The sequence below is a fragment of the Anopheles maculipalpis genome, chromosome 2RL, assembly GCF_943734695.1.
Source record: "Anopheles maculipalpis chromosome 2RL, idAnoMacuDA_375_x, whole genome shotgun sequence".
Lineage (NCBI taxonomy): Eukaryota > Metazoa > Arthropoda > Insecta > Diptera > Culicidae > Anopheles > Anopheles maculipalpis.
In genome coordinates, this window is record NC_064871.1 from 5,491,781 (window position 1) to 5,512,569 (window position 20,789).

A 20,789-nucleotide genomic window follows, 5' to 3' on the forward strand; every position below is an offset into this window, starting at 1 on the left:
ATGTAACAATTTAGCGAAACTTTTTAATAATCGTGTAGTAAGAAAACGCCGCCTTCAGGACCTACAAAGAGCGTAGAAAGAAATCACAACTTGATAAGAAACCCTACCAGTTATACGAAGATATTGAAGGCTACCGTATAATATGTTTCCAGATTTAACTCGTACAACTTCAAACCAGTCAACCGTACCGGGCGCTGAGCATTCATCAGTATAATCAACATGCGGCGGCGATAGGAAGCCCCGCACAGATGCCATGGAGATTTCCACAGGGCGTCACCCACCTTGAAGCCCTGCAATCGACAATGAAGTCACACATAAGCGGCACAAATCAGAACATAAATCAACCCGTCCCATAGCCCATCCACCCACGCTAGTACCTGATTCATGAGGATTTGCCCGAGAAAACAGTACAGATACAGTTCCGTCATTGTGAGCATAAAGTACTCGAGCACGTTAATTAATTTCATTGTCGACAAACTTTCCTGCAAAATAGTGGGCAAAGAAAAACGGCACACCAACGGGTTGTGATGTCCGTGTGTGCAATGAACCTCAGAACGTCATTCGAGTGGGTGCTTATGTGAGTGGGTGTGCGGACACATACTCAACGGAATGTGCATATAATGAATGGTTGAAATTTTGATTGCATTGGAGAGGGAGGACACAGGAAGGCAGCTTACCACTGTTGCCATAAAGGACAGAAAGCATAGGAGCAGTAAAATCTGGAACAACTTCAACAGGACGTACGGATGGTAGCAGTTTTCGAGCAGTTGGCAAAAGCGGAGCAGTAGCAGATGATGCGTGATGCAGTCCTCGAGAACGCACGTTAGCTCTGGCGAAAGTTCCATTAGGTAGGTTTGAGCTGGAGAGAGTTGATCGAGCTTCGATGTGGTTTTAGTCGATTCTACGTTGTCGAGATCCTCCCGGAATATCTCTTTGAGAACGTACTCGCGTGTGTCTAGCTCGTGGTTGTCTTGATGGTGACGCAGCTCGGTCCGATAGTTTCCGTTGAGTATCATGGCCGACTGGCGGATGTTTGTGAGACTGCAGCATAGCATATCGAACTGGCTGCAGGTCATGAACACAAACACCATGAACAGTGCTCCTGCCAATCCGTACACAAGGCTCACCTGCAGTTGTCCAAGCACCTGGAAAATGTAGGCCAGTTCGTACATCGGAGACTGCTGGACGTCCACCGGATACCAGCAGGGAAAGGGTAGCGTTCGCTCTTGGGACAGAATCGGATAGATTGCCCAATGCATCGTGCCGAGCACACAGATTACAAGCCACCAGAACTGGTAGCGATTGGTCACTCGAATGCTGGAACTGATCGAGATGTAGTGAATACCGGCAGCGGACCGTTTTCGAAAGTGACGAATCGTGAACTCATACAGCTGCCGTATGTTGGATTCGTACACGCGAAGATACGCACTTAGCGGTACCATGATCGAGTAGATGCTGGTAGTGATTAGTATGAGAAACAGCTCGTCATAGCTAAGATCGAGCGCAACTATCGACACAATGTGGAAAACCGCTATATGCACACAGATGAAGCACCAAAACAGCAGATAGCACGTATCGATCAGCTCCGAGAGGAAGTACCGACCGCGCAAATACTTCGGCAGGTACGGATTGTAGTCCGTTGGCCACAGGGCTATAAGCCTCAGTATTCTTTCGAGCATGCGAAAGTTCAACGAGAGTGTCTGATCGTCCTCACTGTTTGACCGCAACATCGCGCAGCTACCAGCACTGATGTCTCACACAGAAAGCCCACTTTAAAGCCGAACAACTTACCTTTTTATTACCCGCCCATGCTTTATGGCTTTTCAATCTCTAGGATCTGCACGTGAATTATTTATTTCCCCTTTTTTGCCGTAATAAATTTTGGGCCCTTCTCCCCGTTTTTCGACCACACCGTTGCCCGCCTTGACGTGGGCATTAATTGTCAAATTATGCATGCATAATTTAAGGGGTCAGGTCAGGTTCGGATCGTTCTCGGCTGCCCGACGGTTCTTTGAAGGTGGTTAAATGGTCAAAATAATCCCGCCTTTCGATGGCGGACGCCCGATAACGGAAAAGGGTTCTACTGAGATGGGCAAAGGTAAGAATATAATTGGAGAAAATTAGAGTCAATAAATGCTTCGGAGGTGGTTTTAAGGAAATTCAAGTTTCACGCAACGGTACCATTTAAAGGAGGCGCGTTTGTTTCGAGTCATTTTCTAAGAAGCTTTGTGTAAATGATTCATTTCTAGACTCGAGTTTCGGATATCTTGCACGGTTGTGAAGTAGAGAGAAATATAGACGAATTTGTGTTCCTTTTAAACAAGAAAGTCTTTAATAGCAATACACAATACAACAAACTGTAACAAAATTGACTTTTTTTGCTTATATTAATGAGTAATCAGGAAAAATCTCAATTCTCCAGTACGAGAGCGTGCAAAACAAAATGAGGAAAAGTACGAGGGGGTGGGATGGCGCAGGATATAAAGCATCACTGCGACCTCACCACGCACACACCCTGGTACGGTGGAAGGATCACATTCCGTTTCATTTCCTTTAGCATCACTACAGCGGCAGACTTTATAAGTCTTGAAATCTTTTTAGACAATTCTCCGAATCGAATTCAAACCTTCTCGGTCGGCTTGCTCGGCACCTAAGCACCGGCAGCGACCGAAAAGGAAAACACTTACTTGGGAGGATAGTGGTAGGGAGATATACAAGTGAGAATTAGGATTTTTTCGTTACTAACACTACACGCAAAAAAAACATGATTATGTGACGTAGATGAGGGGGGGAGGGGGTGAGGTTGAAAAATAAATGGGAAGAGGATGGATTTTTTTACGATGTTTTCGTTATGCGCGTGTCCCTTTCCATTGCCGAATTGCTGCGAGAGCCTTGACGCATTGGCAGGTGACACAGGTAATGAGATGATTCGAAGCGGGTTCATGACGTAGCATCGGTGGATGATGAGGTTTGGGAACACGGAAGTTCCAAACTTTCGCTGTTGACTCGACTGCCTCTTAGTCGATGGTCAGCTGTCGGAAGGTTCCGTCCATGCCGAACAGCTCGTCGGCGGTCTTTGGTGCGCCCGGTCTGAGCGACTCGTTAGCCTTGGAGGCTTCCTGCTCCTTGAACCAGGCGGTGTACTCGCCCATCTTGGCGCGCCACGCATCGTTCAGGTCCTTGCACGATCCGGCATCACCGCCGTACTCGCTCGGCAGCATCGCCTTCGGCACGTACTTGTACAGGTCCTCGATGTTGCTGTGGATGTGGATACGCTCGCGGATCTTCTCCTTAAGGAAGGGCTTTACGAAGTTGACGATCGTATCGACGATCGGCGACACGTTGATGACGTGCACCTCCTTCAGCTTCACCGGGTACGCTTCCTGCACGCAGATCAGGAACTTCTTGACCAGCGCCGGCGTGAACTTGGCAAAGTGCGTCGGGGTGGCAACGCTGGCATCCAGCACGTACACATCACCGGCCACACCGACCGACTCCTCGGCCAGACGGATGTCACCGATCATGAGCGTAGCCTTCATCGACTCGACAACGTTCGGGGTGGCGATGTCCTTGTCGGTACCGCGCAGCATCACCACACGGCATCCGTTCGGGGTCAGACCCGGTAGTGGTGGCATATGGCTGTTGGGAGAGGAGGGAGACACACAGACACCAAACAATCAGCACTTGAATAGACGAGACGGGAGTCATTTCTTTTGGGAAGATCACCACTTACATAACATTCAGCACCTCGGCCATCTCTGCACGGCTAACGTCACGCTCGGTGAAGAACTCCGGTACGGCATTGCGCATGGTGTAGTACATGTCCAGCTTCTGCTTGACGCGCTCCAGGCTAAACTTGCAGCCGCGCAGGAAGGTGCGCAGGCGGGCATCGTCCATATCCTTGGGCAGATGCGGCTGCTTGCTCAGCCACTCGCGGATGATGCCAATGTCGCGCTCAATGTCGGCAGGGTTTGCTGGCTCGCGCAGCTCCTCCTTGATCTTGGCGCTCAGCTCACCGGATGGCTGGATCAGAGACATCTGTCGTTGGGTAGAGGAGCAAGAGAGAAAATGTGTAAACACGACGGTTAGACGGTTTCCACGGTGTAAGAGACACGTTCGAAAAAGCTCGTTAGCGATATCTTCATGCGGGATTAGATTAAGACATTGATCATGCAAAAGGCCGCTAGTAATAAGTTTGAAGCATCCAATTTCCTCCATTGTTGCGTGCCAAAGAATAGCCGTCCTACATACGACGTTGACTGTATAATATGCTTTCGGAAGCGAGTGCTTCGGACCTGCTTACGTGTTGACTTTGTTCTTCGGCAATGGGAAGAAAGCTGTGGCTTGTGGTTTCGAGCGTAGGAAGCAATTAGCTCATCACGCGACTGCTGCTTCCTGTGCAGTAGACCGACACACACAACGCAGACGTTTCGAGCTTCGAGCCGAAGCCATTAATTACGCGCCAAGCCAAACATACAAGTTCCAAATCATAGACATTCGAGAGAAAGATAGAAAGAGAGAAAGAGAGTGAGTAATAGTTAAAGTTGCCCGGGAAATCGCGTTCGAATGGTTCCAATTACGTGTGTGGCTTTCGGTAACGCAACGACCCACACACCGAGCCCTTTCTTTCGTAAAGAAAATTCGCCTTCAGCAGAGCACACACACACAAGCACACGAGCCGTCACGGGTTTGTGGCTGACACTCTCTGCCCAACAAGCTTCCTCGAAGGTGCCTGGTGCCGCAACACCAAGTCTGTACGCGGCTCATTGAAACGAAACCTGCAAACAACATCACTAGCAGTGGTCGTTCGCCGCCGTTATTGGCTTCGTGGTCGATGGGTTTGGATGGGATGCCCGGCCTTAATCAACACGCGGACGCGCATCCAGCGCGAGACCTTTCGAATAACATTTCTTAATAGTGGCAGTGGGCTTTATGCAATCACCCGTTTTCCACCCAAGAATGGAAACACGGTAGCGCACGGTAGGGGAGAGCTGTTGAGATGAAGAATCGAAAACCAGAAACCTAGTACCCTAAACAAGAGCAGCAAGCGATACAAGCGAACATACCAGCGTGTGGAGCAACCATAATAACAGTTGGGAGGAAAACTTGTTGTTGTGATTCTTGTGTTGGAGAGGCAAAAAAAAAACCACACCAACATCAGGTAGTAGTTCCAAACATCGCATCATACCGCGAAAGCCACGATCGCGCAATACTACCAGCTCGCAAAAGGAATGAACGGTGGGGAGAACAACATCAACGAGATACGTTGTACGAAAGGGTTGTTGCAATTATTCGTGTAACGGCCAGAAAGCTGCCGGAGTGTGCCGGAGCTCCACGAATCCGTGTGTTGAGCTGGGCATGCTTAAATTTGCTATAAATTTTACATGCGATACTTAAAGATCAACATCAACCGACTACTGATGAAGCTTTTGACAGATCACAAACGTCACTTGTTGAGATGACTGGTTCGACCGCATAGGCCCCAGAGGTGTGTTTCTGTGAGAGTTGTGAAGGTTAGGCTTTGTTTTTCTAAGTTTTTTTGTTTGTTTGTTTGTGTTCGGGGAGTAATTTACTTGATGCATGAAGAGATTATTCAACCGTTGGGGATGCCGTTATGTGTTTACTTTTTCGATTCTTCACGCTTCAAGCATCATTTGTAAACTTCTTCATGGTCCTCTGTCATGTTGGTTGGTGTCGGTAAGTTTGTGACTGTCCCGTTTCTAATCTTGGATAAGCAAATAACCACCGGGTTTCGGTTCGCACACAGCAGCTTGCCCAATTTAATTTCGGCTGCATGATGGCGTTGACATTGACTTCGGGCGATCCGCCCCGATGATGGACGGTAAAATGGTGTCCCGCAAAAAAAAAGAAAAATGGCTGTAGGCCCAAACCGAAACTGTTGGAGAACCATATGGAGTCGAAGAGAAATGGGAAATATATTTTTCGACTGCGGTTCAGTAAATTAGATTATTAAATCAATGTCAACACGAATATCCGCTCGAACGGGATGTGGGTTGAGCAAGCGACAAAGCGTATGGTGACGGAATGGTTCCGTCGATCATTTCTGGCAGGACCGAGCAATGTCCAAAACCCGTGTCAAAGCTGAACTTTTGCACTGCAAAAAAACGAAACCAAAAAAAAAAAAGGGACAACGTCCAACCTTATCAAGACCTCTAACCTTCGTAAGGAAGGCTGCAGGCAACCTTCAAATTCAGACACTCGAATTTTCCACAGCAAACCTCTTTTTCTTTTTAAACCCAGCGAGGAAACAAAAGTAAATTATCATTAATGCTGTGTTATTTCTCATCATTCAGCGAGTGTGTTGTGCCAGTTTTGCGACACGAAGGAAGAGCTGCATATAAAACAAACTCACCGGCCAACACGATGACGCAAAGCAAGGTCCGAGTGAAGCTGTTTTGAGAAATAATTTCAAGTAAAGATTTATTCAACCTGTCCGCTGCCCCCGGCTCGGCTAAGACCGTTGGGCAACTACACGCCCGGACCGCAGGTTGGGTTAATTTGAAGTTTTATTACTGTTTCATAATCCACCACGTAATGCTGATTGTTGGACGATCATTAAAAGTGAGGAAGAAGATGGTGATGAAAGAAAAAAATAAAACGAAAAAGCAATGATATAAATCTCCACTACCCAGATAAAGCGGGTGAAAGTGAACGAAAAGTAAATGCAAACCCCTAATTGAGGAGGGATAGTTTTCGAATTTTGAACGTTAGAAAGCTTCTTTGCACTCCAAAGCGGTAGCAGCAGATGGCTTTACTGTGGCAAACGAACAGGCAAGAAAGCGTTGAAAATACGTCAATTCGCTTCTCGCCGCTGCTCTGCTCCAGTAATGTTTTCCAATTTTTTTGTTTGTTTCATCCGATTTAATCATCAACTATGAAAAAAGTATTCAAGAGGGGTATTTTTTTCTTTCCTTCTCAAATCTTCGAGCTCGTTGTTTTTGTACGCTTGCACCAATTCTATCCTTTTGCTTGGCCGAACGCAATTTACTCCTTAATTAACACCCTCAGGAAATGGTTGTCTTAAATTTTTTGCTCGCCACAGGTGGCTATCACTGCACACTCAAGCACCCCATTTTGGATCCATTAGACGTGTTTGAAGCGTAAATTGGGTCAAGATATTCAAGGTGAGGCGAGTGCGAGATGAAGACCACAAACATAACCTTGAAAAAGTTTTTCTTACGGTAGTATAAAGTGTGGGGCAGGTGGTTTATGAGGTTGGGAAGTGATTAGAATTGTGCGTGGAAGAGTTGTGGATACAATTGGGATTTATTCAGGGTTTCGGTTTCTTTAACCGTTGATGAATATTTGAAATTTTCAACATTCAATGTTCATCCCAAAAATGAAAAATGGTTGACAGCTTTGAGATGCGTTGGAAAAATCAAAATCTAACCTCACGCTCATGTTTGATTCATTCAATTCCCCACCGTGTCCCCGGAAGGACCTCCATCGGGCACTTTGCGTTGTGTATGTGTTGCATCAAATCTTCCCAAGGGCTTGACGCGGTTGTCAGTGTGACCACCGGATCATACACGCAAGATAAAAGATAGTATACATAGAATCCCCATCATCAAAAGAGATGACAACTAGGTTAGGTTCCAATGTCTAGCTCGTTGGCAACATCCGTATGCTTGTTTTTTTTATGCTCTGACGGATGATTTTCGCTCGGCACCAAGGCGATAACGGATGTGGTAAGCCAAACGGGAAAAAGCACTTACCGTAATAGAGAAACGCGCAAATGGCGCAACACTAGGTTAAAGGGATCGGTTTTTATACATATGTGTGTGTGTGTCTGTGCTAAAGAAAAGCGAGACAGAGATCACGCGATGGAAAATAGGGCGACTGCTGCTGCCGCTTGGTTGCTACAAAACCGGGAATGGTCTGTCTGTACACGACAAATGTAATGACGGCTGGCTTTTGCAATAGTTTCTACTTGCACTTTTCGTACCGTCCCCGTCCATACGGTGGTGCACATGTCTCTCTCTCTCGCTGTGGTAGGGATGTCTGATGACGATAATGATGGCGATAGAAAACGGTACAACCAAGAGATACCGCCAGAGTTGGCCACACACACGGGCAGGCTGGCCGTAGGCCTGGTGAAAGTTATGCAACAAGACCGTGGAGGGTTTGTTTTCCCTCTCTCTCTTCTCATACTCGAGATATACAGAGGCTGCATGACTCGCTGTACACACACTGTGTGTTGCCATTTGTTCGTTTGGCATCCTCGTTACCTCGATGTGGCACGAGTTTTTGGTGAGCGAAAGTCAATTCCGAATAAAAAAAGCATCGTAGATACACAGACTTTGGGGCGAAGCCCTTTTGGAGGTGGAGCCCCCCCCCAATCCCGAGTGGCTTTTCATCGTGGGATTTATTCGGTCACTCATTTCTATCGTTTGCCTAATGGAGTCGTTGAGCTGTTGGGCACTTGATGACCCTGTTTGCTAACGAAAAGGAGACATCCGCAAGTAATTGGAGAGGTGGCTGGCTTATTAGAATGAATGGGACGGCGAAAACCTTGATGAAAGACCCTGAAGCAGCTTGCAGATGATACTTCCCAATACCGCTAACGCAGTCTGTCGCAATGATATTTTGGGTGTGGAGGGCGCTTCCATTGTTCGTTGAACCTCGCAATGTGTAGAACTATGAAGTTATGGAACTAGCGTCGCTAAACAGTGTACTAATATTGTGTACCCTCTTGTAACTACGAACTCCCAAAGGATAGTAAGAAACATTACGTTCTCGGTAATTCAAAAGTTCCTACAGTTGCGGACCACAGCGGCGCACCACAAGAGCAAATGCTGTCAAAAGCAAAACCTTATCCAGCTGGTTCGACTTCAGTGGACACGGGGCTAGCAAATGGTACCAAAAACGCCAACGCTTTCAAAAGCTATTTCACGTCCAGCTCCATTGAGCTTGCTCCCATGCTGTAAACAAGTTCCCGGACCAGGATGTTCCTATTTAAATTTATGATAGTTTTGCAATTTCTCTACCTCCGTCTGCTCCTGGGAGTTATTGGGTAGTGGGCGAAGCCCAGGTCCAGGCATTCGATCGATATGGGTTCTCCACCGGTAGTTTTGTAGGAAGTTATTTTCGCTACATTCATTTTAAGGGATGATTTTTACTTGCTTTTCGTGTGTTTCAGCAAACTCTGTTTCGTTCCCTTTTTTTCTGAAACTATTCTGAAGTGGTATAAAGAGAAGCAGCAGCAATCCTAAGTTGTAAGATTTATAGCATTGAATTGGTGGGGAAGCTCATCCACCCAAACTGCAATAACTCATGCTTTTCGAATCGATTACCTACCGGGTGTGTGTCTGGAGGTGGAGGAATCGACGTGATTATGTGTTTGAAATTTCTTTTTCTGCGCCTCTCTCGCAATGCGTTTCGTGTGTGTACACACATTTGCGTGAATTGGAGTTACTGAGGCACGTAAAACGCAAATATGGCATTTCAGAACAATTAGGTGTACCGCACACACACACACACCGCCTGCAATTATTCGTGCAATCAATTATTCTGGCCTCATTCGAATTCAGTCACGTCGATCGAACTGAACTGCTGCGTGAAACAAATAGGGTGGCGATGATTGTGCCGGGCAGATACTTGAAGTGTCGGGTAGCTTCGCAAAATAACGCAGCTGACCGTGAAATAAATCCTACGGGATTATTTGTGCACCGCTAAGCGTCCAATAGCCATTCGGCATCAAATGAGCTCGCTCTTCGAGCGGAAGGAGGGCCCAAAGTCGGTGCAGGAATGATGGGGTTTTGAAAATATAATTTTCAACTTCCAATTACATGCCTGCCAAAACTACCGATCACCAATCGATGCCAGTTGGCCAAATAAAAATATGAAAGCGCCAGCAACAACCAGCCAGCCAGCCAGGTGGCTGCTTACTTCCTTCTCTTGCTGTTCGTGGGGGCGCACTCTTCCGATGAAGCTCGTGCTGTTTCCGGTCGAGTTAATTTTCGAAGAAAAGAGGTCAGCACACAGGGTTTGGGGTGGGGGATTGTTGGAGAGAAATTGCAGCAGCTAATTTTTCCTTCTCGTGCACCGCTGCCTGCTTCCATTAACATTTTCACCACCTCCAACTCCGTTAGAGGGTGAAAGGCTGCCCGTGAAGCATGATTATTGTGCACGGGAAACTCCCATCACGAGAAGATGGAGGGAGAAGGAGAAAGGGAAGGGAAGAGATAAACCGCAAAAGCCACCGCAAAATCGTAAATCGAGCAACGAAATTGGGGCCAAACGCGAAGATGAACTCGCTCGAACCGCCGCGCTCGTTTGATTGATTATCGTACCGAATTTTCTCTAACCTAACACCGTTACGCTTTGAGTGTGTGTTGTGTGTTATGGGTTGGATGTTGCAGTTTTCGCAAAGATTGTGCCCCAAAAACTCCGGAGCGAATACTTAATTGGTAAGAATTAGCGTAAATGATGTTAAAGTATGGGCTTTTTTATAGCATGGTAGTTACATTGAAATTAGTCTCAAGAAGCGTTACGATGTGTTACTAAGGCGTTTTTGTTTTAGGGTACATGGAACAAGGTTAGCTCAACAGGGGAACGATACTAATCTAACTGTTTAAAACATAAACATTCCAATAACATAGAGTGGTTATACTTTGGGCACCGGAAGAATCTTTCTCCGAACCGTTTAGAAGGGATCGATTACTTGGTTACCGAAGCGACCGGGGGAAACGGTTAAAAGCACATCGATCACCGGCCCCAGTAATGGGTCCGCGACCGTCGAACATACCTTCCACTTCAGGTCTGTGGTGGAGAAATTGGTCTCCTTGTGCACGGTCGGTGGCATCTTTGCTAAATTTGCTACTTTGATTACTACCAACTACCAACGGATATAATCAACTTTGTGTTTTCTGATGCTGAGTTTTTGGAAGACGTTGTGAGATCCGTGAAAGAAGAGAAGAAGTAGAAAGATTAGAGAGATTGACGTATTTTGTATAGAGAAGGAGAGATGTTATCGCAAGTATAAAGATAGAAGTAGATGCTAGAATTGAAAGAAAGATTCAGTGACAGAAAGAAAGCAACGAACCACTACAGCAGTCGGTAAGGTTCGCCTAGAGCTTTACGGGAGAAAAACGTGCAATTTGAAGTAAAAACTACTCTTTTAAGGAAGAACTCTTTTTTCCCGATTTGCACATTCGAATCGTAACTTTAACATGGCTGCCTGGATTCCTGTAATCGCAAGAAATCCCCCACAGTAAGAGCACGATGTTGCAACGACTGGAACAAGTAACAGTCACACTACCATTACAGCGTACACTCCGAACAAAGATGATCGATTTCGTAAGCGTTTTGCACTCGATCGGCGGGAGGTTGTGGTTTTTCAACCACCCCACCTTAAAGGGGGATGCAGTTTTTTTTTTTTGCGCAACCGCTAACCGGTTTCGGTCCGTCGTTCACAAACTCTACGGTTCCACTGATTTTTCCCGGAAATTTAGACCTGAGAACTTGCGATCTTGCAAAAACGAAAAATAAACTGGAAAAACTGTTCACTATTGCCGTGCCGTGGAGATCACTTGTCTTGTCGAGGGATAGAGTACACAACGATTTGTCCGCAGGTGCATACCTTGGGAGTTTTGGGGGGGTTGGTTAGCGTTTGGCTGTTTAAGAAATCACGAACACGCGGTTCACACTCTTTGGTCTGTGCTGCTGCTGTTGGTGCAGGAGATCTTTCGGTTCGGTGCTGCTGCTGCTGCTGTTGCTGCTGCTGCTGCTGTTGGTGAGGGTTACTTTGCTTAGATTTGCACTGCTGAACCGCTGAAACCGAACTGAACGATGCTTTCGGTGTGCCGGGAGGTAATATTTAAAGAACCGCCGCACACCACCATAGCGTGCTCCAACACAACCGTAGCAACGACTTGCTGGAGGGGAGATCTTCGGCCAGTGAAGATCACGCGCAACATCTACACAACGTACCACATACACACACACACATTCATACACTGCAGTTCCAGTTGGAGAAAAAGAGAGAGCGAGAGAGTGAATCGCGCGGTTAGTGTTGGCTGGGTTCGCGTTTCAATTTTCACCCAACGTGTGTGTGGGGCTCGGACGGGGGTCGGGAAAAAGCGCATATGGAGGTGGTTGGATGGTGCGCGAAAAATGCATGAAGACGCAACCAAGCACACCGGTGAATCATCGGTACATTAGCTGGTTAACACCAGGGGTACGCAGGCACACACACACACGCAGAAGTGACCTAACTGAATCGACCCGCGAGCTGGCATAATGCTCCAAGGGCTTGACATGCGCCACACTTGTACTTGCAGGCGCCTTATGCGCCCAAATGGATTCCTGAAAGGCTCCACCAGAAGCGCCCGGCAAGACACGCGATACCCTCGCAACATAAACACGCTCACGCCACCACCTGCCCATCCGTTGGTGTGTTGGAGGAGCGAAATAGTTTTGTCATGGAAAGAGGGTATGGAGGGCGCCAAAAGGATGTTTCTAAATCGGTAAAAAAAAAACGGGGGTTGAGGTATGCCCTCTGGTGGATTGCGCACGCGGTTGCGGAATTTGGAAATACACATAGGCTGGGTTATGGTGTTTTTCTTTGTTTTCTCAAAAGGGCATGGCTGAGCGGCAATTTCCTCCGGTGCTGGTGTAGGGTTTTAAGGAGGGAGTGTTGATATCGATGTAATGTCCTGTTGTTTTGGAACATAGAGGAGTTAGGTGGTCTTTGTCCGTACATGATTTGCACGAGCTTGGCGGATACTGCCAGACTGACCTGGGATGTTAATGTTTGCAAGTGATTTGTTTAGATGGTCTCATAATTATTTGTACTACAAGCAATTAGATATGGATACAAAGCTTGCAACATTGCAATTAAAGTTCATTATTTGAATTTCTAATCAATTTTCTTATCAGTACAATAATGAAGCTATCTCTTAAATTGGATTGGCTGCTGTAACCATCGAATATAGTCACTCAGTTTTTGGACTAACGATTGATAGCTGTAGCTAGCAGTGTTAGAATAGGTAGCTTTTTATGACACTTTATATATGAAACTACGGGCACGGCCCAGTGGTGTAGGCGACAGCGGCGCCAGTCTAAAAGCGGCAGGATCAGGGTTCAGATCCCATCTAGACCGTTCCCCCGTTTTCAATCAACAATTATGTATTAAACTACTCGATGGCCGGGATGACCTAGTAGGTCGTTAAACTAAGAAGAAAAGCACCTAGTTACTTATCAGGCGCTACAACCGCTTTGCGGTCTTGGACGGCCTAAAAGGACTTTCTAAGCTGGGACGTCCGGTGCCATGCGTATAACATGGCCAGCCCATCGGAGCCTGGCGAGCCTAATTCGCTGCACGACGGTGAGGTCGTCATTCAGTTCGTTGTAGCGGCTCCTCCATTGTCCATCCACACATACGGCCAACGATCCTTCTGAGCATCTTCCTCTCGAACGCGGCTAAGAGGGCTTCGTCTGTTTTGGACAGGGTCTATGACTCAGAGGCGTATGTGAGTACTGGGACTATGAAGGTACGATACAGTCCCAGCTTCGACCGTCGCGACAGGTTTTTTGAGGTGAGATGTTTCCTCAGGCTATAGAAGGACCAGCCTGGCTGCCAGCAACCTAGCGCGCAACTCCGCCTCTAAAACAAAGAAAAGCATCTAAAATGCTTAAAAAGAATCTATTTGAGTGCTTAAGGAGATCTTGGTTTGATGTGAGGATCTAAACATACTCTAGCAACAGTCAAAGTCGTTAGGTCGACAATGGTACCAAGATTTTAAATGAGAGATTCTTGAGTATTCACTATACTTTGATTGACTTCCATTTTTGGCATTAGGTTTACAGTTATTTTTGGGATTAGTCTGCGACAGTGAGTAGGACTTCAAAATCTGTCTATTTTGTGGTGATTATATGCATCTTCGTAAGGTCTTAACCAACAAGCAGGAAACTTAATGCTGATACTTTCATATTAGTGACTATCGTATCAATTACCTGATTGCATCTAGACGACTTCCAGTTCTTATAACTATTATATATACTTATACTGACTATTTGTAGATACATAACTAGACAAGTGCAGTGCTTAAGGAGACCATTCAAGCGACACAAAATGACGATCTCAAATCATAAAAAACAAGAAAAGCTCGATTTCGAACATCAATTGTGGCTTTCAAAAGTACTAAACCAAAGTTTTCTTCAATAGCAGACAAAATTGGTAACATTATTAGAACGGTTTCCATTATCAGCGTTCCCAGCTACTGCCAATCAATTTAAGTGTGAAACAACTCGTTACGAAACTCATCCCCCAAAAGCAATTAGCAACATATTTAGCTTAAGCGGAAAGTTCTTCTCCAGTCGCGAAGAAAGTACGGATACGCCGGAACGATAGCGCTGCCTGGGCTGGTGAATGTGTTGCAATTAAGGCGAAGCACAGAAGTCACCGTTCGTCGTCCGGTGACTAACTTCATTAAAGTTGGAAGTATATCGCCCACTCGCGATTGCAAAAACAAAACAAAAAAATGAAACACAAAACCAGCGATGTAGAGCAGTGGGAAATAAAACTTTTTAACTAGCATCGGGATGCATCGGAAAATGGGAAAGACACACAAACACGCGTGCACAGTGGTGGTGCAGCACAGTGTGGAGCTTTGATAGAAATTTAATTGTTTTTTCGTTGGCGTTTGTCGTGTTGGCGTTCGTTGGCATCCCGATCCAACCACCATAAGGGGGGGGTGTGTGTGTGTGTGGATCCACCTACCAGACGCAGAATCATAAACGTCAATGATTAATTAATGCAGCTCCGTGATAAAGTTTGCTCGTGACCCGTGAAGTGCGCGTGCATGTTATACTTCTTTTTCGTTGGTTCGGAATTTCATATTCGCTTTTGTGCTGAAAACATACGGCGTTTGGGCCGGGTTTATCGGAGAAACTGGCAGGGATAGGGTGGTTGGTGGGACTTTCGACGATATCGTAAAAAAGTGACGCATTTTCTTTCGTATTATGGAGACCCTATTGAAAAGAGCGGCCGTTTCATGTTTATGTGGGTTTATTTTAAGGCCGACCCAAAAAATGGTTCATCCACTAGCATCATGTGTTGGGTTATCAATTTTATTTAAGTATGAGCTCTCGGTTTTGCAAGGTTGTAGATTTTCCATTCGCAAGGTTTTTGAGTGATTGCAAATTTTGTGCGTGTGCGTGTGTGTGTGTGTGCGATATCAACAGATTTACACCATCCAACAACACACCCTGAATGCATGCGCCACGTGCGCTGTATTGGCAAATGCAGCAACGCGCACGTTTTGTTGCGTTTGTGGCTTGTTGTTTTCCATGCGTGCGTTACCTTTTTTTTCTGAATCATCGCCACGATGCCTCTCGAACCATCCGCTAAATGACCTGATGAATGATTCAACAGCAGCAGCCGAGGTATGATTTTTCGTTGCTTTCGTAATCGTGCTGAAGTTTCTTTCGTATAAAATTACGGACGTATATCGAAATGGGGCACACTATCTGCCATAAGACGGAGATCCATCCAACGATGGTGTTGAATTGCACTTTCATTTTTATCTTTTATCGTAGACAATTTCCCTCGAAAAACAGAGCAGCCTTCTCTGTGTGTAAAAGGTAAATGAGTTAATGGAGGCAAAGTGGTAATTCGATGGTTTTATAACGATCTGATAAGTGATAATTTCGAGGAAAGTCTTTACCTGGTAGAGACAGGGTGAGAGAGAGAGAGAGAGAAAAAGAGAGAGAGAGAGAGAGAGAGCGAGAAAGGGAGCAGGGTACAGTAAATCAGTTGAACATATTTTTAGCATAAGGATCAATCATGTCTTTTACACGATGCCCTACAACCGATCCAATAAAGAGATCAATAAAAATAATTTTAAATTTCAGAAAATATTTTTTGACAATTTGATGATTAACTACTAAAAACTAATTAATAAATTGCCTTTAATGGCAGTTTTCCGGGGCGGCCCTGTGGTAGTGAACTTCAGATGGCAGGACTGGGATTCAAATCACATCCGGACCGTTCCCCCGTAGTGAGCCTTGTCTAGTAAGCCATCAAATGGCCATATACTGATGACTGGAGACAGCAACATTAACCTTAAAAAAATCCTTTTTTTATTCTAAAAAAACCACAAAAAAATCCTACCCAATAACTATTGAAGCAGCGCTACTTAAGCACAACATTATACTGCCATAACGCTACCTTCCGACATTTATTACGTGTGCCATTTTCTGCCAGAATTCCTTTCGTCCGCAGAAATCTCACTTTTCGCTCAGTGCAGGAGAAGAAAAGCAAAACCACACAGGAAGCGTTTCAGCGTCGGCGCCATCCATTACAACACCACCTAGTAAGTGCAGAGATGTAACACCCACAATCGCATCTTGAACTCGATCAATCAATTTCACTCCCCAGCGCGCCGATCGCCGACGCCATTTCGCGCGACGAGACGCTTCACAGACTCCGCCGGGTGAATGGAGTTCGTCATTATTGATTAGCTTTTTGTTTGTGGAAACACAAACAGACACACGGGGAGATACAGACACACATACGCACACATGTTTGGCTGCCTAATTGCGGCCACCGCATCACGGTAGAAGGAAGCGGAAATGTACAATCCTTCCAACTCGCAACAGCAGAGCGCTTAGAAGTGATTGAACTTTTTCCGAATGCAGATGGCATACGAAGAGTGTGTGTGAGGAGCGTTTCGGATGAAAATGGATTGTCCAGCCGGAAAAGTGGCGAAATCCATCCATCATGGCGCGTTGGTTCCGGTCGCGTTCCTCATTTTGTTGGAAGTGATTTCGAAGGAGAAAGTGACCCCAGATAGAAGTACGGTTGAACTTTGACGTCTGGGAGGGTTGGGTGGTGGAGTTCGGGGTTGTTTTTTGTGGGTGGTACATAACATATAAATATATCAAAGAAAATTTCATATTTTTTTCTGTCTCGTTGAGCACATTAACCCAACGCAAAAAAATGAAGCTTTTTATTAAGTAAGTGTAAATGTGTACATCATACCTACATAAAACACATATTACTGGTATGTTATTGCTGCTGGTTCAAAAGTGGAAATAAAAATCCAACAGTGCCAAACCCATATCACGCACCGTACCGATTTTAATCCCGTGGAAAACGCCGTGTTTTCCTCCGCACTTGGGTTGGTTCGCAATGGTTCGCTATCAAACGAACGACGCCGCCCATCATAATGAGGTGCAGGAGGATTTTCGTGCCTTTTCAGCATTTGATTTTCAATTTCATCAACCCCCTCCCACCGCACAAGTGCATCACACCCACCACCCGCTTGCCGATCATCATTCACTCGCTGGCTGACACGCAACGGACCGGAATTCGTTATTATTATTTGCCCAGTGCTTTTCGATTGGTAATTACACCTGAAAGCTTTATGCTGCCAGTTGCTGTGTTGGTGCGCTATCAATTAAAATTCCAGTATCATTTTCAACCGATTTGATCGTGCTTTATTTTCTGCCCCTTCTCCCTCTGCCTCTGCTGCCACTTCGTATCGCTTCCCTCCATTGCATTACTTTTATTTGCAGGCAGTTTTGACTCATTTGCCCTAACTATTTGCTGCTTTCTTTTCGGGTTTTTTGCACCATTCATTCATTTTGCGCGTGGAGTTGGAAAACTGTGGCACCGTTTCCGTGCCGGTGTGCGGAAAATCAACATCCCCATCAAGTTGGGATTTGTCATGGGTGCTTTGGCTTATCGGAGGATCGTGTTCTCGTTGCCCGGCTGTCTCCTTTTATGATGCACAGTAATTAACGCATCAGGGATTAACCTTCGTGTTGATCTGCTGGGCTGAACTGTGCGAAGGCAGAGGGAACCGATGATTGCGTGAGTAATTGATTCCTGGAAAGCGATTGATGTGCGCGCACCATGCACTTTGCAGCTCTGCTTGTCGATGAAGTAAAGCTATCGATATTTGGGAACATATTTTTTTGGCTTTTTGAGTTGAAAAATGCATTCGCCACCGCTTCATTTGAGCCAATATTTGAAAATATGCAATCATGGGTTTAAATGGATCTAATAAAAGAATCTTTTAGTTACTAATGAAATGTATGAAAAGAAACTGATGCAAATAACTGAGGTATAATAAAAATATGACAAAAATAGTAATCATTTTGCAGAATTGATAATTTCGTGTCATGTGTATTGATCAATATAAGGCTGTTATAAGGCACCAATATGGTACGAGTCGAACTCGAGTTTTTTTTTAAATGAAGGTTTTAAATGAACCTTTTAGGATACGCTGGCAATCGAATGGCATATTAGGCTTGCCGATTACTACGTAGTTGGAGTCTAGTCTTCACTACCGGGGAACAGTCCAGATGGGAATTGAACCCCTGTCCTGTCGCCCCCCGATATGCTATTAAATAATAAAAATCACTTTTCTGATTTATTCATTAAAACATATAAAAGGAGCATTCAATCATATTTTTTTCTGAGCAAGTGATTCAACATATTGCTAAGAAACCTCACCATTCTCAAGGCGTAAAAATGCCATTCTATAAAATACCATTTCGCGCTCCGTGATTGCTCTGAAGAAAACCCACAACCCTTCGCACATAATCGCGAACAGCCGCGAAGGTCACCGCGTTGGTTGTGGTGATTCGATTTTCTTGCTATCGGCCAATAGAACTACGATGCGTAACCAGTATGGTCCCGCTGCCAGCAACATCGGACCCAAACGGGCGGACATAGCGTGGGGAAATGATGGGTAAGATGCACCAACGAAGGTGCAATAAAGGTGTTCATAATGGGTTAATGCAGAAGGTGTTGCATCGCAAAAAAAAAAAGCGGAAACAACAACCGAGCAGCAAAAACGTGCTTGGTGTGCAACGTGTGGTGCACTAATAGTGTAGCGAAATCAAAGCGAAAGGTTATATATTTGATGCAGAAAAGGAAGGAAAACAAAAAGTTATCATTTCCTTGGTTTTCTGGTTTTGCTACGGTGCGGGTGCGTTGTTGCATGCGGTTGCATTGTGCAGGTCGAAAGAAATGCATGTTAAACGCCGTTAAGGACGTACCTCTTCTAGCCTCGGTGCGGCAATGCAGGAAGCTGTCTGAGGTAATAATATTCGCACTAAAAGCACGACCGAAGCATAGCTGTGTAAGGCTTTTGTTTTCCCCCAGTTTTTTTTTTTTTTGGGACGAACACACACCGTTAAAAGAGGGAGACACATACGGTTTTGTTGAGACAATTTCGGTGGCAGATGATTTATTGTTTATTTCCCGTACGGGAAAGCAACCCCCGACCGGTGCGGTTCCGGCCGTTCCCGCTTGCTAACGAGATAATTATACCCCGATACTGGAACATTGGTTACGGTCTGGCGCGATTTCAACCTGAGCGTGTAAGCGTGTGCGTCTTCCTTAAGCGCGGGCGCGCGCCCGCGCGTACTTCTCTGTGTGTATGTGGTTGGTCCCATGATCGCAGCTTCCCTGGACTGGATGTGCGATGGATCCATCCCATCCGAACCGAAAAGCATAAAGTACCATGAAGTCTGGCAGGTAAAACCAAGAGCTTCGGCACACACAAACACTTACATCCATTCGGGGATGATGGCGTGTCTTGAAGCATGAACTTCTTCGATGGCCTGGTGCCGTGTGCTTTGCGATGGTACGCCGTACGCCGTCGGCTCCTGATATAACACATGTTTATGATTTGTTCATTATTCGTGCAGCAGTATGTTCATGAGGCGGCTTGCATACGTGTACCGCACACTGGTAGCAAACCACGAATCCACTAATAGATAACTGTAGCATTCGGCACGGATCTCGTCAGCTCCGTGACGCAATCGAGGTGGGGTGTGGTGTGGGGAAGTAGAGGTGGATGAGTTTTACGTCATTTGGACAATTTTACTGTGAGCGATAATGCTGTGTTATGGGCAGGCAGACCGGGCAGAGCTTTTGTTCATCTTTCTACATCGTTTTTCCTATTTTGCTGTTCTCTTTTTGTGTGTGTGTTTGCGAGTTTATGTGGGAGTGGGATATAATTTAGATCGATAAAATTGTTACTTCCGGGCAAATTGAGTACAAAACGTGTGCTTAAAATCATTCGTGAAGAATAGTTTAGACGTTTCGGAAAGAATGTGGAAACAACGGTGGTACGTTTCGATCTTTGCTATGTAATTATTACATAGAATAGTGTTAAATAGTGACAAAGGCCTCTAAATTATAAATAAATTACCAGTTCATCCGACTCTTTGATGATGCGCCTAAAGTTATGCAATTTAAATATTACAATTGTAATCCAGTCATATCGTACTACAGAAATATGGGAAAACTGTCCATTGCTTTCCATTTTGAAAGCTAAATGCATTTGGCATCGGATCGGATCATCGATTTAAGTGATAGCCACACAAACACACAATGGGGAAATGCAACGAAAAACACAAAACCCATTAAAATCACATAAAAATGATTGCCCGTGTGCAAAAGATGGAAACTTCCAATCCGGTTAATTGATGGAGGAAGTGACGACGACTCGAAGTGCGCACCATTTCGCGAATGCAATTTTCCCATCCCCAGTCCCCCTCTTACTCATCCTCACACACACACACACACACACACACACACACACACACACACACACACACACACACACACACACACACACACACACACACACACACACACACACACACACACACACACACACACACACACGACGCATCGGAAAGTTGCATTTCACAGTAACGCTTCCTTTTTTTTTTGGGAGGTTTCCGCGGAGATTCGCGTCAAGCAATTTGGTAAAGAAAGAGTTTTTTGGCTTCTTTTCCACTTC

The 20,789-nt window shown here is 45.5% G+C and overlaps 4 protein-coding genes across 4 annotated transcripts in view; all 4 read right to left on the reverse strand.

Annotated features, from left to right (window-relative positions):
- The window catches only part of LOC126559214 (UPF0687 protein C20orf27 homolog), a 462,937-nt gene that overhangs the window by 432,658 nt on the left and 9,490 nt on the right, over positions 1-20,789 (reverse strand). The gene's annotated exons all lie outside the window — the stretch shown is intronic.
- LOC126558950 (dihydropteridine reductase) overlaps positions 1-20,789 on the reverse strand; it is a 374,118-nt gene that overhangs the window by 351,866 nt on the left and 1,463 nt on the right. The gene's annotated exons all lie outside the window — the stretch shown is intronic.
- On the reverse strand, positions 11-1,754 carry LOC126560024 (odorant receptor 83a). The gene is made up of 4 exons (XM_050216185.1): positions 681-1,754; positions 378-482; positions 135-290; positions 11-61 (listed from the first exon to the last, which is right to left on the reverse strand). The coding sequence occupies exons 1-4, from the start codon at positions 1,728-1,730 to the stop codon at positions 11-13; spliced, it is 1,362 nt and encodes a 453-aa protein (XP_050072142.1). The 5' UTR covers positions 1,731-1,754.
- Positions 3,018-10,841, reverse strand: LOC126558547 (alpha-tocopherol transfer protein-like). The gene is made up of 3 exons (XM_050214571.1): positions 10,769-10,841; positions 3,734-4,038; positions 3,018-3,639 (listed from the first exon to the last, which is right to left on the reverse strand). The coding sequence occupies exons 1-3, from the start codon at positions 10,823-10,825 to the stop codon at positions 3,018-3,020; spliced, it is 984 nt and encodes a 327-aa protein (XP_050070528.1). The 5' UTR covers positions 10,826-10,841.

Excerpts from the sequence above, each read along its gene's own strand:
- LOC126558547 (XM_050214571.1), bottom strand. The coding sequence starts at position 10,825 with ATGCCACCGACCGTGCACAAGGAGACCAATTTCTCCACCACAGACCTG. Across the intron at positions 4,039-10,768 it reads CCACAGACCTGAAGTGGAAG|ATGTCTCTGATCCAGCCATC; the intron begins GTATGTTCGACG and ends ACCCAACGACAG. Across the intron at positions 3,640-3,733 it reads GCCGAGGTGCTGAATGTTAT|CCATATGCCACCACTACCGG; the intron begins GTAAGTGGTGAT and ends CTCTCCCAACAG.
- LOC126560024 (XM_050216185.1), bottom strand. The coding sequence starts at position 1,730 with ATGTTGCGGTCAAACAGTGAGGACGATCAGACACTCTCGTTGAACTTT. Across the intron at positions 291-377 it reads GGCAAATCCTCATGAATCAG|GGCTTCAAGGTGGGTGACGC; the intron begins GTACTAGCGTGG and ends TGTCGATTGCAG. Across the intron at positions 62-134 it reads ATCTGGAAACATATTATACG|GTCCTGAAGGCGGCGTTTTC; the intron begins GTAGCCTTCAAT and ends CGCTCTTTGTAG.